Source organism: Solanum dulcamara, chromosome 6 (assembly GCF_947179165.1).
Source record: "Solanum dulcamara chromosome 6, daSolDulc1.2, whole genome shotgun sequence".
Taxonomy (NCBI): domain Eukaryota; kingdom Viridiplantae; phylum Streptophyta; class Magnoliopsida; order Solanales; family Solanaceae; genus Solanum; species Solanum dulcamara.
In genome coordinates, this window is record NC_077242.1 from 24050327 (window position 1) to 24063201 (window position 12875).

Below are 12875 nucleotides of genomic sequence, written 5' to 3' on the forward strand. Positions count from 1 at the left end.
CCACTATTAGCCAAAATGATTTGCAAGCATGGATGAAACAAAATTTTGATTTGACTATTAGTCAATCAACAATATTGCACACTCTTAAAAGGTCGACAGAGTATTTGTCAAATGAGATGAAAAATAGTGATGTCAAGAGGCATAAATCAGAAAAATACCCTGATTTAGAGAAAGTTTTGTACAGGTGGTTTCTTCAAATACAAGAGAAAATGAACATGTCAGGAAAAATTATTCAAGGAAAAGCAAAAGATCTTTTCTTGAAAATGTATGGTGAAACTAATACATAATTCAACTTCTCTTCTGGTTGGTTAGAACGTTTCAAGTCAAGATACGGAATCAAGTCTTACAGACGTTTTGGTGAAAGTGGTTCAGTTTTGATGGAGAACATTGAAAATGAATTGCCTAGCATACGGTCAAAACTAGATCAGTTTGAATTGAAAGATATTTATAATATGGATGAAACTGGACTATTTTACCGATTGGAAGCTGATATTCACTTGCTACCAAGCAGCTTGAAGGTCGCAAAAAAGACAAAGAGAGAATTACTCTTGCTCTCTGTTGCAATTGTGATGGATCTGACAAAGTACCATTGTGGATTATTGGTAAGTTTGCAAATTCTAGATGCTTTAAAAATATGAACGTGAACAATCTTAATTGCATGTATAAATCTAACAAGAAAGCTTGGATGACTGGCTTGCTTTTCCAAGAATATGTTGGCTAGTTTGATAAGAGAATGAATGGCAGGAATGTTTTGTTAATAGTAGACAATTGCCCATCTCATCCAAAGATAGTTGAAGGCCTAAGAAATATAGAGTTGTTTTTCTTACCTCCTAACACAACGTCTAAGATTCAATCATATGATGCTGAGATTATTCGAGCATTTAAAGCTCATTATCATCGTCGTCTTTATTTCAGCATCCTACAACGCCTTGAGGTTGAAGCACCAAATACTAAAAAAATAATATTTTAAATATTATTAATTTTGCTAACTTGGCTTAGAATTTTGATGTGAAAGAAATAACAATTGCAAATTATTTTCGGCATTGCAAGATTCGGTCTGAAGAAAACAATGTTCCGAACCACAAGTTGGTGAATCAGATGAAGGAATCCAAGAAGTTGATGAATTAGATGAAGGTGTCCAGGAATTAAATGATGTCATCTTTAATTTAGCCTATAGAAATGTGATGGATGTTGAACATCTTTTGAGCTACCCTAACGAGAATGATATAGTTATGGAATCACCTACAAAGGAAGAGATTATTCAATCTGTAATGAATAATAATGATGAAAATGATCCTGAACAAGATGATAGTAGCATCGTCTCACATGTATTGTCAAAGGAGACATTTCAAGCAATGACTACATTGTCAAACTATTTGGTACAACACGAACAAAATATTCTGCAAATTGTGTTCGCTCTTCTAAAAGTTAAGGATGAAATTAATTTTGGTTTTGGTGGAAGATAAAATAATCAACTATAGAATCATATTTTAAAAAGAAATAGTTATTGGTCTAGTAGTATTGACTAATTAAATATATATAAATTCTTGATATATTCTAGTAATTATTACTTTATATTTTTTCTGGGCCTTTAATACTTTATTTTTAATTATTATCTAATGCATTTAGTGAGAATATTATTTTATTGAGGTTTTACTGTACATATATTAACCACACTCATTTTAATTGATACATATACGCTTACTGAACTGGTATACAAGTAGTTCATGTGAGTCAACATATACAAGCCTAACTTAATCGCGACTCACAAATGGCAATACACATTACATAATCGAACTAACATTCGAAACAAAATTCCATAATACTGAAATTCAATGTTCGATCCATAAGAAAATATTACAAAAAAATAAATTCTAAAAAACTATTCAATTGTAAATTGCTTTTTCATGTTTCTATACATTCAAAAATGGCTTTTACTCATCAAATCTTCATAATATACAATTCAAATTGAAATCGAACAACAAATTAATGAAAATTTCTATGCACGACTTACCTGATTCGTTAACCGAAAATTTTAAGAACTTTCTTAAGAAGAATGAAAAAGAGAATTGGATTTTATTTTTGAATTTCTGAAGTTTCAAAGTAGGGGAACCCATTAAGAATGGTGATTTTATTGAAAAAGAACCAATAACGCGGAAGTGTAATGACCTTGAGGGTCATTTTTGATATTTTTGATAAAATTATAATTTTATCCCTTCTGTTAGCTTTTTTGAGTCACTTTTGGTTGGGTCTGAAAGCTAGTTTTTGAAAATCTTGTGAAAAGCTGAGGTTTTGCTTGAGAAATGGGTTTAAAGGCTTAGGTTGTTAAATTTTGAGTTTCGAAGTTATTTGGAGTTTCGAGTCTCAGAATGGAATTTTGTCGATTTCATTAGTTCTAGAATGTAAAAAATGGTCTAAGAGAGTTGTCAGAATTAAATTTGGAGTTAAAACGTGCAATTTAGGTCTGGAGTTAGAAATTGAGTTAAAGTTTGACCTAAGTTTGATTTTGGTCAACATTTGGGGTTTGGGTGGTTGGATCGAATTTCTGATGGTTTCAATAGTTTCGAGGGATGATTTTAACACTAGAAATGACTTCGTTATAATTTTTAGAGGTGCCGAGGTTATTTTGGATATTTCAAGTGTCGAAACTAGTTTAGTTGCGACTTAACGAATTTCAGGTCAAGAAGGTTTTGAATTTGAATTCCAATGATCCATTGAGTCTGGAACGTCGAATTTAGTAGGGTTACATATCTGGTTTGTGTTCACGGGATTTTGATCGAATCCCGAGGGCCCATTCGGAGACTTAGCCTTGTGAAATTGTTGTTGTCAACTGGTGCTTCCAGTTGTTCTTCGCGTTAGCGAAGGAGCCCTGCCGCGATCGTGATGCACCTTTCTTTTGACCTCTACGATCGCGAGGTCTTGGCCACGATCGCGATGAAGCGAGGGTCTGACCTTCACATTCGCGACGTAATTGAGTTGCGATCGCAATGGGATAAGTCGACCTAGATAGTGTCTTTCCCAAAAGATGGAAATAGGGTCAATTTCCTCTATTTTCAACATTCTAAGCTCGGTATAGGCGATTTTCAAAGAGATTTTTCATGAAAAACTATTGGGTATGTCATTTTTAACTTTGATTCCCATTGATTAATTCGTGATTTTAACTTCAAAAATTAGATTTCAAATTGGAGATTTGGGGGGGGGGTTTTGCCTAATCCAATTTTTTATCAAAAGTTGAGTTTGTGAACCCATTTTAACCCTTTTTGAACTGATTTTCACCATTAGATTTTTGATTTCATGAGGAACATTTTCATCTAAAATAATTTGATTCTGAGTTCGATTTCCGATATGGAATTTTTGACCATTTTATCTTTTTCACCCGAATTTCTTGATTTTAGTGTCAATAGCTTCAAAATGTGATTGTGAGTCTATATGTGATTAGATTGTGGTGACTTGGAGTATCATCAGAGTGAAAAGACGGTGACTTTGGATTGTTCGTGACTTTTGGATAAGGTAAGTGAAATTCTAACCTTTGTTAAGTATGTTGAACCTTGTATTTTCCTATGCGAGGGATTAGGGTGTGTTGAGTCATTAGATTGAGTTGAATTATATGATTTGAAGTGTGATAATAGAAACTTGTATAGGAAAAATTATCTAAGTGTTGTGAATTATGAGACATTGACTTATTGTGTGGTTGTGGACTATATGACATTTTATGTGAATATTTATCCTGTTCCACTCATTACTGTGCATATACTTATCTGTGATGGCTGTGAAATGATGTGAGTGAGGTACTGAATATTGGGACCGAGGTTTCTACCTGTCGAGGTGATTTGTCGAGGTATTTTCGGCGACCAAGGTCTTTTTCGGTGGATATTATGTCCGAGGTCTCTTCCGGCAGATATTGGTCGAGGTCTCTTCCAGCGGATACATGGTGTATGTGAGGCCCCCATGGGTTCCGATCTGAGGTGATTAGCAGATGTGTATCATAGGACAGACATGCATCACGATTATTTGACATTGCATTTTCATCTATTTCATCTTGTGATTGATTACGATTTGAGATTTCCTGTGTTTGCATGAGTATAGTGGTGGGAACGTATATGTACTTTTTACTTGTGAACTATCTAGTATTCTGGTATAATTGTGATATAAACTGTATAGATTGGGTTGTTTAAGTGTAGGTGTGTAGTTGTGGAGGATTATGATGGAAATGTCAGGAGTATCTGTGTTCCGCAATTCTTTACTTAGGGTTTAATTTCTATTTTGCTGAGTACCGTATTGTTGGTGCTCACCCCTTGTTTCTACATTTATGTAGGATCTGAACCTGACACCTCCTACTTTTAGTACTTCTACTGATTGGACCGAGCTTCTAGACGCGTGAGAGGTAGTAGCTTGTCTTCTTCGGCAGACTCTCGCTGCCAATTTATTTTATGATTTGTTCTACCTGAGGACCGAGGCATATAGATTTGTACCTTTTTCATTTTTTTTTGAAATGGTGGCTTGTACATTTGACACCAAGTCTTAGGTGGTTTAGAATCTATTTTTTCGCTTATCCTTATTTATGTCGTATTAGACTTTACATTTCCGCTTTTATTGCCATTTGTTATGAAGTGGTTAGACTCTTAGGCTGACTCGCCTTGATGGGTTAGGCGAGTGTCATCACACTCGAATTCGGATCGTGATAGAAAGAAATTCTATTGACTTATAAATTGCGTGCAATCAGGGATTTGGTTCCATTTATATAACTGAAATTAGCGCCACTTCAGTCCTCTTTTAAAGAAAGGAAATTTGGATAATTTTTAACTTACAATTTCGAATATACAAATGTTATGGCCCATAGGAAACATAAATATAGCCATTGAAAGTAATTATGTAAACTATATGCATAAAGAATTATTATATTTAATAGATTTGTCATTTCTGAATTTTTCTCATAAAATAATGTGTGCATGTAGTTTTTATGTATGAGTAATTTTAGAATTGAGATAAGTGTCAAAAACACTTCTGTATTATTTCATTTTTTTGAGTTTTATACCTAAATTATTGAAAGTGTGAGTTTCATACGTAAAAATTATTTATTAGTTTGAAAAACACACTTTTCGTCTTTATTTCACTCTCATCATGGTGTATGTACTACACTCTCTGTTTCATTTTTAAAAATGAGAAAAGGCTCAAATATACCATCAAACTTTGAGAAAAGACTCATTTATGTCATCCGTTAAAAGTTTGGCTCATCTATGTCATTGCCATTTGAGAAAAGGCTCATCTATATCATTATTTTTTAACTCCAATTTTGCAAAACTACCCAAATAATTTTTAACACTTTTTCATTGAAGTTTTGAATTAAATGTACTCTTTTTGCTCATTCTTTTAAAAGAACACCAAATACACATGAAGAACACCAAGAACTTCAAATTTTCAATTTCTTTAATCTTTTACGAAATCACCTCAAATTTCAATAGTAGCATACCTCCGTACTAGATATTCGATATCTTTAGAGCTCGAATTCAACCTAACCCAACAAGACACACTTAAAATTTCTTTAAAGTTTCAAAATTTTAACCCACTTTAATGTAGAATTTTCTCCACAACTCCAAATCACTTGAAATTTTAGACATAGACTCAAAAAATACTATGTTAAAGTTCACTATGTCTATGTTCAATATAAAAATATAAATTAATACCGAAGGATCAGATGGGGTGGGTATAATTTTTTTTTTTTTAAAAATAAAAATAAGAATATTTTTTAGGAAGGAATGGAGAGTGGGTGAAGTATGAATTTTTTAAAAATATTTTATAAAAGAAATTTTAAAAAATAAAAGGACGGGGATTGTGTGTCCGGCAAGGTGGTAGAGTTCTTTTTTTTAAAAATAATTTCTTTTATAAAAATAATTCTTTTTTTGGAATAGATACTTGAATCTTTAACTTTTAACAAATATTAATAATTTATTTAATTTTTATTAAGGTGAAATATTTTATCTATGTGAAATGTCACGTGACAAGATTTTTTCAAAGAAATAGAGAGTAGAGAGAATGTATTACACACACAATCGAAGTGTATTTTTCAAACTAATAAGTGATAATTTCAATAGTTTAGATATGAAACTCAAAAAAAATAATTTTGATATGTTTTTTATATTTATTTCTTAACAATAAACAAACATGACCTTGGCATCTAAAACCCTTTTCCCCTCCTCAGCAAGTTAGTGAATGAGCTTCCCTCAAAACTCACTAGAAATGAACAAACTTCAATCCTTCGACGATTTCGTTAAGGTCCACGGCGTACTCCTAGCGGCCGCCGGCATCCCTCAGTCACTCTACAAGCTTCTCTTTCAGAAGCTCTCCTCCGACACTTTCGACGGCGGCCGCTATTTCCAGATTGAGCCGCTCGAAGATGGCCGCCAAAGAAGGCTACTTTTCACTTCTGATTTCATCGCCAAACACTCCAATCTCTTCCTTGTTGATCATGCTTGGACTTTTCGCCTATCCGATGCTTATAAGCAGGTTTGAAGTGACATACACTCCTTTCTCTCTCCTTAAATGGTGACGATTGGAATTTACACGTTACTGGAAAATTGATGACGAAGTAATTTTTTTTTCCTGGGCTATGCTTTCTGTTATTTGCGATTAATTTATGTATGAATATGTTTTTGAATTTCATAATGCAGTTGTATGAAGTTCCGGGTTTAGCAGAAAGAATGGCTGCATTAATGTGTGTAGATGTTGATTTGAACTCAGCGGCTGAGGAGGCAGGTGAAGAGGATTGTAGCAAACTGAGTGCCGCGGAAATAGTGGAGAGAGAAATGCATAAAGTAAATGAAGGCCGGGATGATACGAGATGGTTGGAGCTTGAGGAACTTGACATTGATGATGACATGCTTGTATCTCTTGATTTGCCTAGTAAATTTCCGGTACGTTTACTTTATAGCTCTAAAATGTGATATCAACTCGACCAAGTAGGAACCGAGTGTCTTTCATGGACTTGGAATTACACACTTTGTTCTTCTACAAGCTCGTGATAGCATGAGTTGTATCTGCAGATAAGTAGTTCCTTTAAGGCTTTACTTTGCACTAGGACTGTTCCCACCTTTCCTATGGATGAGAGATGCAAACTGTGGTTTCTTGTACATAATAGCTAACCTAGATCCATATTAAAAACTAATGTAAAACTAATAAAACATAACAATAGCTAGCCTAGATTTCCTTATTAGATTTATTATGCATATAATGGCAGATCTTTTAGAGTAGTGGTTAGAAGCTGCAAACAGTAGCTACCTTGTAGGGGCAAAGTTATATTTATGTAATGAGTCATCTGTTGTGATTGGCGCTTTTCTCTATGTTTGTTCTCACACTTCTTACAATGTTCTTGTCGTTCCTTTGTTTTATATTATGTTTGTTAATTTGAAATTTTTTGCATCAGAACTTACTGGCACTGAGCCTGTGTGGTAACAATCTGAGGGATGTTGAGGTTGTATCTAAGGAAGTTACCCGACTCAGCAATCTTAAAGCTCTCTGGCTGAATAATAATCCAATTTTGGAGCATAGGTAAGTTGCCAAGAGCTCAGTAACTAGGCCAGTGGAGCAGTGAGTGCTTAAATCCATTTTTTAATAGCAGTAATTGATGCTGGGTTCAACTATTGTCTTGTTGGCAAGCTTGAACAGTAATTGATGCTTCTACCTTTTCTTCTTTGGATAGTAATTCAGAGGCTGCAATCATTCAGGTTTGTCCTGGTTTGGAAATTTGCAACTCAAAATTTACATCTAACTATGGAGAGTGGGCATTAGGATTTTGTGGTGGAATCTATGACAAAGACAATGCAGGCTGTGATCATCAAAGAGATCATCCTTTGGAGAGTGTGACATCTCTGGACCTTAGTGACAGGTCTATTCGCAATCTGATGAACAAGGTCAGGCCTATTCACACATTTACTTATTTCCCAAACAAAATGTGCTATTGAGTTTATCATGAAATTCCTCTCCATCCCTTCTTTTTCCAAGAATATTAAGATTCTTCGAGATAATGTGAAACTATGGCTGTCTTTTATGGATGTCGTGGTCTCTCCGTTATTCTAATAATCTTCCCCTGTTCATGTTGCTTCTTTTTCTCAGGCATTTAATCCTGATGAGATCACATCTCTTTCTTATTTAAACTTGCGTGGAAATCCATTAGACCAGAATTCTCTTAGTGATTTATTGCAGCTTCTTAAAGGATTCAGCTGCTTGCATTCTCTGGAGGTACCTCTTTTAACTACTTCTTCTTTAGTGTGAGCACATAATGATATTTATATAAACTATGGAACAGGTGGATATCCCAGGGCCTTTAGGAGAAAGTGCTGCTGAAATTGTTGAAGCCCTGCCTAATCTTTCTCTACTAAATGGAGTAAACACATCGAAAGTATTGGAGTCTGGGAAGTCTGTGGTTGATTCAATGTTGCAACCACGTCTTCCTGAATGGACTGCTGGAGAACCTCTAACAGATCGTGTCATTAATGCTATGTGGTTGTACTTAATGACGTATAGACTTGCCGATGAAGAAAAGATTGACGAAACCTCTGTATGGTATGCAAGCTAGAAATTATGATCATCTCAAAGTTGCTGCTCCATGTGATGTCCTGTTTCCATTATACAACTGCTCTAAACAACATGAAATAGTTCAGCTAATTAGGCATTCTCAATTGAAGCTTTGGGTTTCTGGCTTTTCTCCTGCTTGGTTCTGAAGATTTGCATCTGCAGACTCAATAGGACCTAGAAAAAGTAGCACATTCTGTCAGCTGAAGTCACAGGAATTCTAGTTGTGGAAAATTAGGCACTTGACTTTCAGCAATTGGGAATTAAAAAACGTCTATGAGAGCCTATGTTGCTTGGATTCTCCAAAATTGTTGCCGCACCCGTATCAGATTTTCCATAATGCACTACTTTTGGAGTATTTGACACACACCCGTCAACATTTCTAAAGAGTCTGAGCAACATAGATGAGAGAAGAAGCTTCCATAACTTGGTATATTTAGTTCTATTAACGTGAGAATCCTTTTGTCAAATGTTTAACTAAGTTGGTGAGAGTTGCCGTTGCAACTAAGAAGTCTTTCAACTTGGTTGTGCCAAGTTGCTGGACTATCATGATACAATCCTTTTGTGATTCTGGACAATTTTTACTAAACTCACACTCATATGTGTAATATCGTCTGTGCATGTTTGTTTGTGTTCATAGGTATGTAATGGATGAACTTGGTTCTGCTTTGCGCCATAGCGACAAGCCAAACTTTAGAGTATCTCCTTTTCTTTACATGTCGGAGGGCAACTTGGCATCTGCTGTGAGGTTCTCTTCTTAAACCACCTGTTTTCTTGCTTACATATTGGGATGTTCTTCTTTTGGAAACTACATTTTGTATATATTCATTATGGAAGAAAAAAAATACATTTTGTATATGTTGGAGTACACAGGAAATACTTTGTGTACATGACTTCTTGGCATTTGTAGCTGGAAATGCCCATCTCTAAAGTACTCAGATTGTATGCCTCTTGGATTCAGGGCTTTGCCCTTTTTGCAAATAAATCTCTAAAGTACCTATCGAAGAAGAAAATAATAAAACCTATATGTACTCCCTCTGTTCAGGTGTCTCAATTGTTTAATTGAAAATTGTTGTTTCCAATGAATTGGTAATAAATGAACTTTTAAAAGAAGTGCATAAATAACCTTGTTTCTTGCTTACATAATGGAATTTTGTATTCTGATCTTGTGAACGGTTTTTTTGGGCATGAAGATATATCACGTATATGGATGATTGGTTGGAACTAGTAGATAGCGAGTATCCTAAGTAACTCTCCTTGGAAAAAGCTTAGCGAGTGGAATGAGAGCCACTGTGTAGAACACAAGTGTATCCTACTTAATGGGATATTGGAAAATTATCCTTCCCCGAGTCTCCTCTATGGCCTAAGGATGAAGGTATTTTTCCAATGGAAGGGCTGATGAGGAAATTGAAAGAGAGTTTGCTACGTACTTCTTCTGCTTCTCTGATGAAATTATTATGCATTTAAACTTTTAACTCTGCGAACTGCTATATATTTCTGAAACTTCACTAACTCTATTAATGATTTTAGTTATTCAATTCTTTGGCCAATTGATGATGTTCGAGAAGGTGACGAGTGCACTCGTGATTACCTATTTGGTATTGGGGAAGAGAAGCAACGATCTGCTCGCCTAACTGCTTGGTTCCATACACCACAAAATTATTTTATCAAAGTATGTATTTACCTTTTCATATTTGATTGTTCTTGTTAACTGAATATAGATGCTCAACATGAAATTTTGTTTCCGTAATTCTTCAGGAATATGAAAAATACAAGAACAAATTGCAATCGATCAAAATTGCTTGCCCAATACAGAGGTTATCAATTACAAGTAGTCTGTGTCGCAGTGATGGAAATGCTTTACGTGTGTACGCTGACATACCTCAAGTAGAAGAATATCTGACTCGTCCTGAGTTTGTTATCAGTATGTGCATTTTGATGCCTCTAAAATTTCCCTTTCCTTAGATGGTTGACTATTTCTGTGTTGTTATCACTGTCTGGACTTGGTCTTTAATGTTCTGTGCACTCATATTGCTTACAGTCAAGAAAGTGTGTACTAATTGTTTGAGTGCAATTTTATGAACATTTAATTGACTCAAGACTAGTCATAAATTACCTTGCACATTACTGGTGGTGTTTGTAGCAACTGAGCCCAAAGATGCAGACATTATATGGACAAGCATGCAGATAGATGAGGAAACAAAGAAGGCAGCAGGAATAAATGACGAACAATACATAAATCAATTTCCATTTGAGGCTTGCCTGGTTATGAAACATCACTTAGCCGAAACTATTCAGAAGGTCTCACAGACATCATGTTTTCTTAAAGTGGTTGAGCACTTGTTCTTTATGCAGAATGCTGATGTTAAAATCTGTCCACTTAATAGGCTCATGGATTGGTTGAATGGCTTCAGCCTACTTATAATCTTGAGACACAGCTAAGTCAACTTATTGGAGATTTTCACCTACGTGAAAGAGAGAAACAAGACAATTTGTGGATCTTGAAGCCATGGAACATGGCAAGAACAATTGATACGACAATAAATAGCAATTTATCTGCTATTATTCGTCTCATGGAGACTGGCCCAAAAATTTGTCAGAAGTACATTGAGCATCCTGCTCTATTTAGAGGGAGAAAATTTGATCTCCGATATATTGTCTTGGTTCGCAGTATGAATCCCCTGGAGATCTTCCTTGCAGAAGTTTTCTGGGTATGTACATATTCAGTGGTGTAGGTGTTCTCATGAGTGATCGAGATGTTGAAAAGAGAACAGTTTCACTCAGATACTTTACATTATAACATATAAATGTCTTTGTTCAGATTTGATTTCTCGACTCTGGTTGATTTTGTTCCCATTTTGCTTTCAGGTTAGATTGGCAAACAACACATACACTTTGGAGAAACATAGCTTTGATGAATATGAGACTCATTTCACTGTTATGGTAAGGACTTGCTCCCCTCTTTGTTGATTGTCCAGCTCCATTGTTAGTTTGAGTATATGTAATTGCATGATTTGATTCCTTGACATGGTTCGTGACATTTAGCGTAATTTTCTCCTATAGAACTACAGAGGCAGGTTGAACCATATGAATACACCAGATTTTGTGAAAGAATTTGAGAAGGAACATGAGGGTGAGGGTATTTGCTTTTCAATACCAATACTTTGATTTCCTCCTTTCTGTATATTGTTGATTTAGCAGGACATAGTGATTTAGTTACTAGTCTCACTCTCTTGTCTTTCTTGCAGTTAACTGGCAGGATGTCCACTCAAGGATTAGAAATATGATCAAAACAGCTTTTGAAGCAGCAGCTGCTGTGCATCCAGAAATGCATCATAGCAAATCTAGGGCAATGTATGGGGTCGATGTCATGCTTGATAGCCATTTTCAGCCTAAATTATTGGAGGTATGACAGCTATACTGCCTATATTATAGCATTTTCAATGTGTAGTAGTTCCTGAAAGATGACTGTTCAAAGCATGACCTTGTTACTGGTCGGTCATCTTGCTTTTGTCAATATCGATATGGATTTTGTCGCTTGCTATTTTCCTGTGTCATTGTATCCTATTAAGACAGTAAATGCACCCTCCCCCTTGTTAAGCTCAAATCTGCAATGAACAACTCTAAACCAGAAGGATATTTTTTGGATACAGATTACCTACTGCCCTGACTGTACTAGGGCAGTCACATACGATACTGAAGCTGTCGTCAGTGGAGGAGAAACGGTTGAAGGAAAAGATTTCTACAACTATATCTTCGGCTGTCTCTTTCTAAATGAAACTAATCATGTTTCCCAATTATGAGTGAAACCCAGGCACGTATCGCTCTTTTCTGTAATTTGCATGCCAAAGTAGAACTCTCGAGTTATGCAAGTGTATATCGAGAGAAAATACAAGCAAAAAGCCGTTGTACACCATGTAATCTATGGAAAAGTAGGTCTGGCTGTTTGGATTTTAGAGCCCTTATGGTTTATCACACCACCAAGGAGCTATGCAGAACTGCCTCACCAACCTCTCCCTCTTCCCCAACTCTCTTGCAGTCAGAGATGCATCATATCTCCATGGTCTATTGAGTTCATTTTTCCCTGTAATTTAAAGTCTTGAAAGCTCTCCAGCAACATTGCTATATTTTTGCTTTTATTTTTGGATAATCTTTTTGGGGGTTGAAGGTGTTGCTTATATATATTATGGCATCTTTTTCAGGTAATGTTTGTGCAATGCCAGTTCCCAGTATGATTTTTCATATTTGTAGCCTGTAAACATGGTTGAAAACATGCTTTCCACTTGGTAAACAAAAACTGTCCAGAA

At 35.4% G+C, this 12875-nt stretch overlaps 2 protein-coding genes across 3 annotated transcripts; both read left to right on the plus strand.

The window, feature by feature from the left end:
• The first annotated feature begins 452 nt into the window (after positions 1 to 452).
• Positions 453 to 1466, plus strand: LOC129892789 (uncharacterized). The gene is made up of 2 exons (XM_055968338.1): positions 453 to 583; positions 1064 to 1466. Exons 1-2 carry the CDS (start codon positions 453 to 455, stop codon positions 1464 to 1466), a joined length of 534 nt encoding a protein of 177 aa, XP_055824313.1.
• A 4715-nt stretch (positions 1467 to 6181) lies between these two features.
• On the plus strand, positions 6182 to 12774 carry LOC129893206 (uncharacterized). Of its 2 annotated transcripts, none has more exons than XM_055968700.1 (15): positions 6182 to 6504; positions 6669 to 6911; positions 7421 to 7545; positions 7697 to 7907; positions 8110 to 8235; positions 8303 to 8559; positions 9209 to 9316; positions 10099 to 10240; positions 10327 to 10492; positions 10712 to 10869; positions 10956 to 11279; positions 11437 to 11511; positions 11632 to 11701; positions 11817 to 11974; positions 12222 to 12774. In XM_055968700.1, the coding sequence occupies exons 1-15, from the start codon at positions 6211 to 6213 to the stop codon at positions 12369 to 12371; spliced, it is 2607 nt and encodes an 868-aa protein (XP_055824675.1). In that variant the 5' UTR covers positions 6182 to 6210; the 3' UTR covers positions 12372 to 12774. The 2 variants fall into 2 exon arrangements, with proteins under 2 accessions (XP_055824675.1, XP_055824676.1); XM_055968701.1 differs by lacking the exon at positions 6182 to 6504 and adding an exon at positions 6510 to 6586.
• The last annotated feature ends 101 nt before the right edge of the window (positions 12775 to 12875 follow it).

Coding starts and splice junctions, on each gene's coding strand:
- LOC129892789 (XM_055968338.1), top strand. CDS start 453: ATGGATGAAACTGGACTATTTTACCGATTGGAAGCTGATATTCACTTG. Junction 584..1,063: donor ATTGTGATGGATCTGACAAA/GTACCATTGTGG, acceptor TTCGGTCTGAAG/AAAACAATGTTCCGAACCAC.
- LOC129893206 (XM_055968700.1), top strand. CDS start 6,211: ATGAGCTTCCCTCAAAACTCACTAGAAATGAACAAACTTCAATCCTTC. Junction 6,912..7,420: donor ATTTGCCTAGTAAATTTCCG/GTACGTTTACTT, acceptor TTTTTGCATCAG/AACTTACTGGCACTGAGCCT. Junction 10,241..10,326: donor CACAAAATTATTTTATCAAA/GTATGTATTTAC, acceptor GTAATTCTTCAG/GAATATGAAAAATACAAGAA.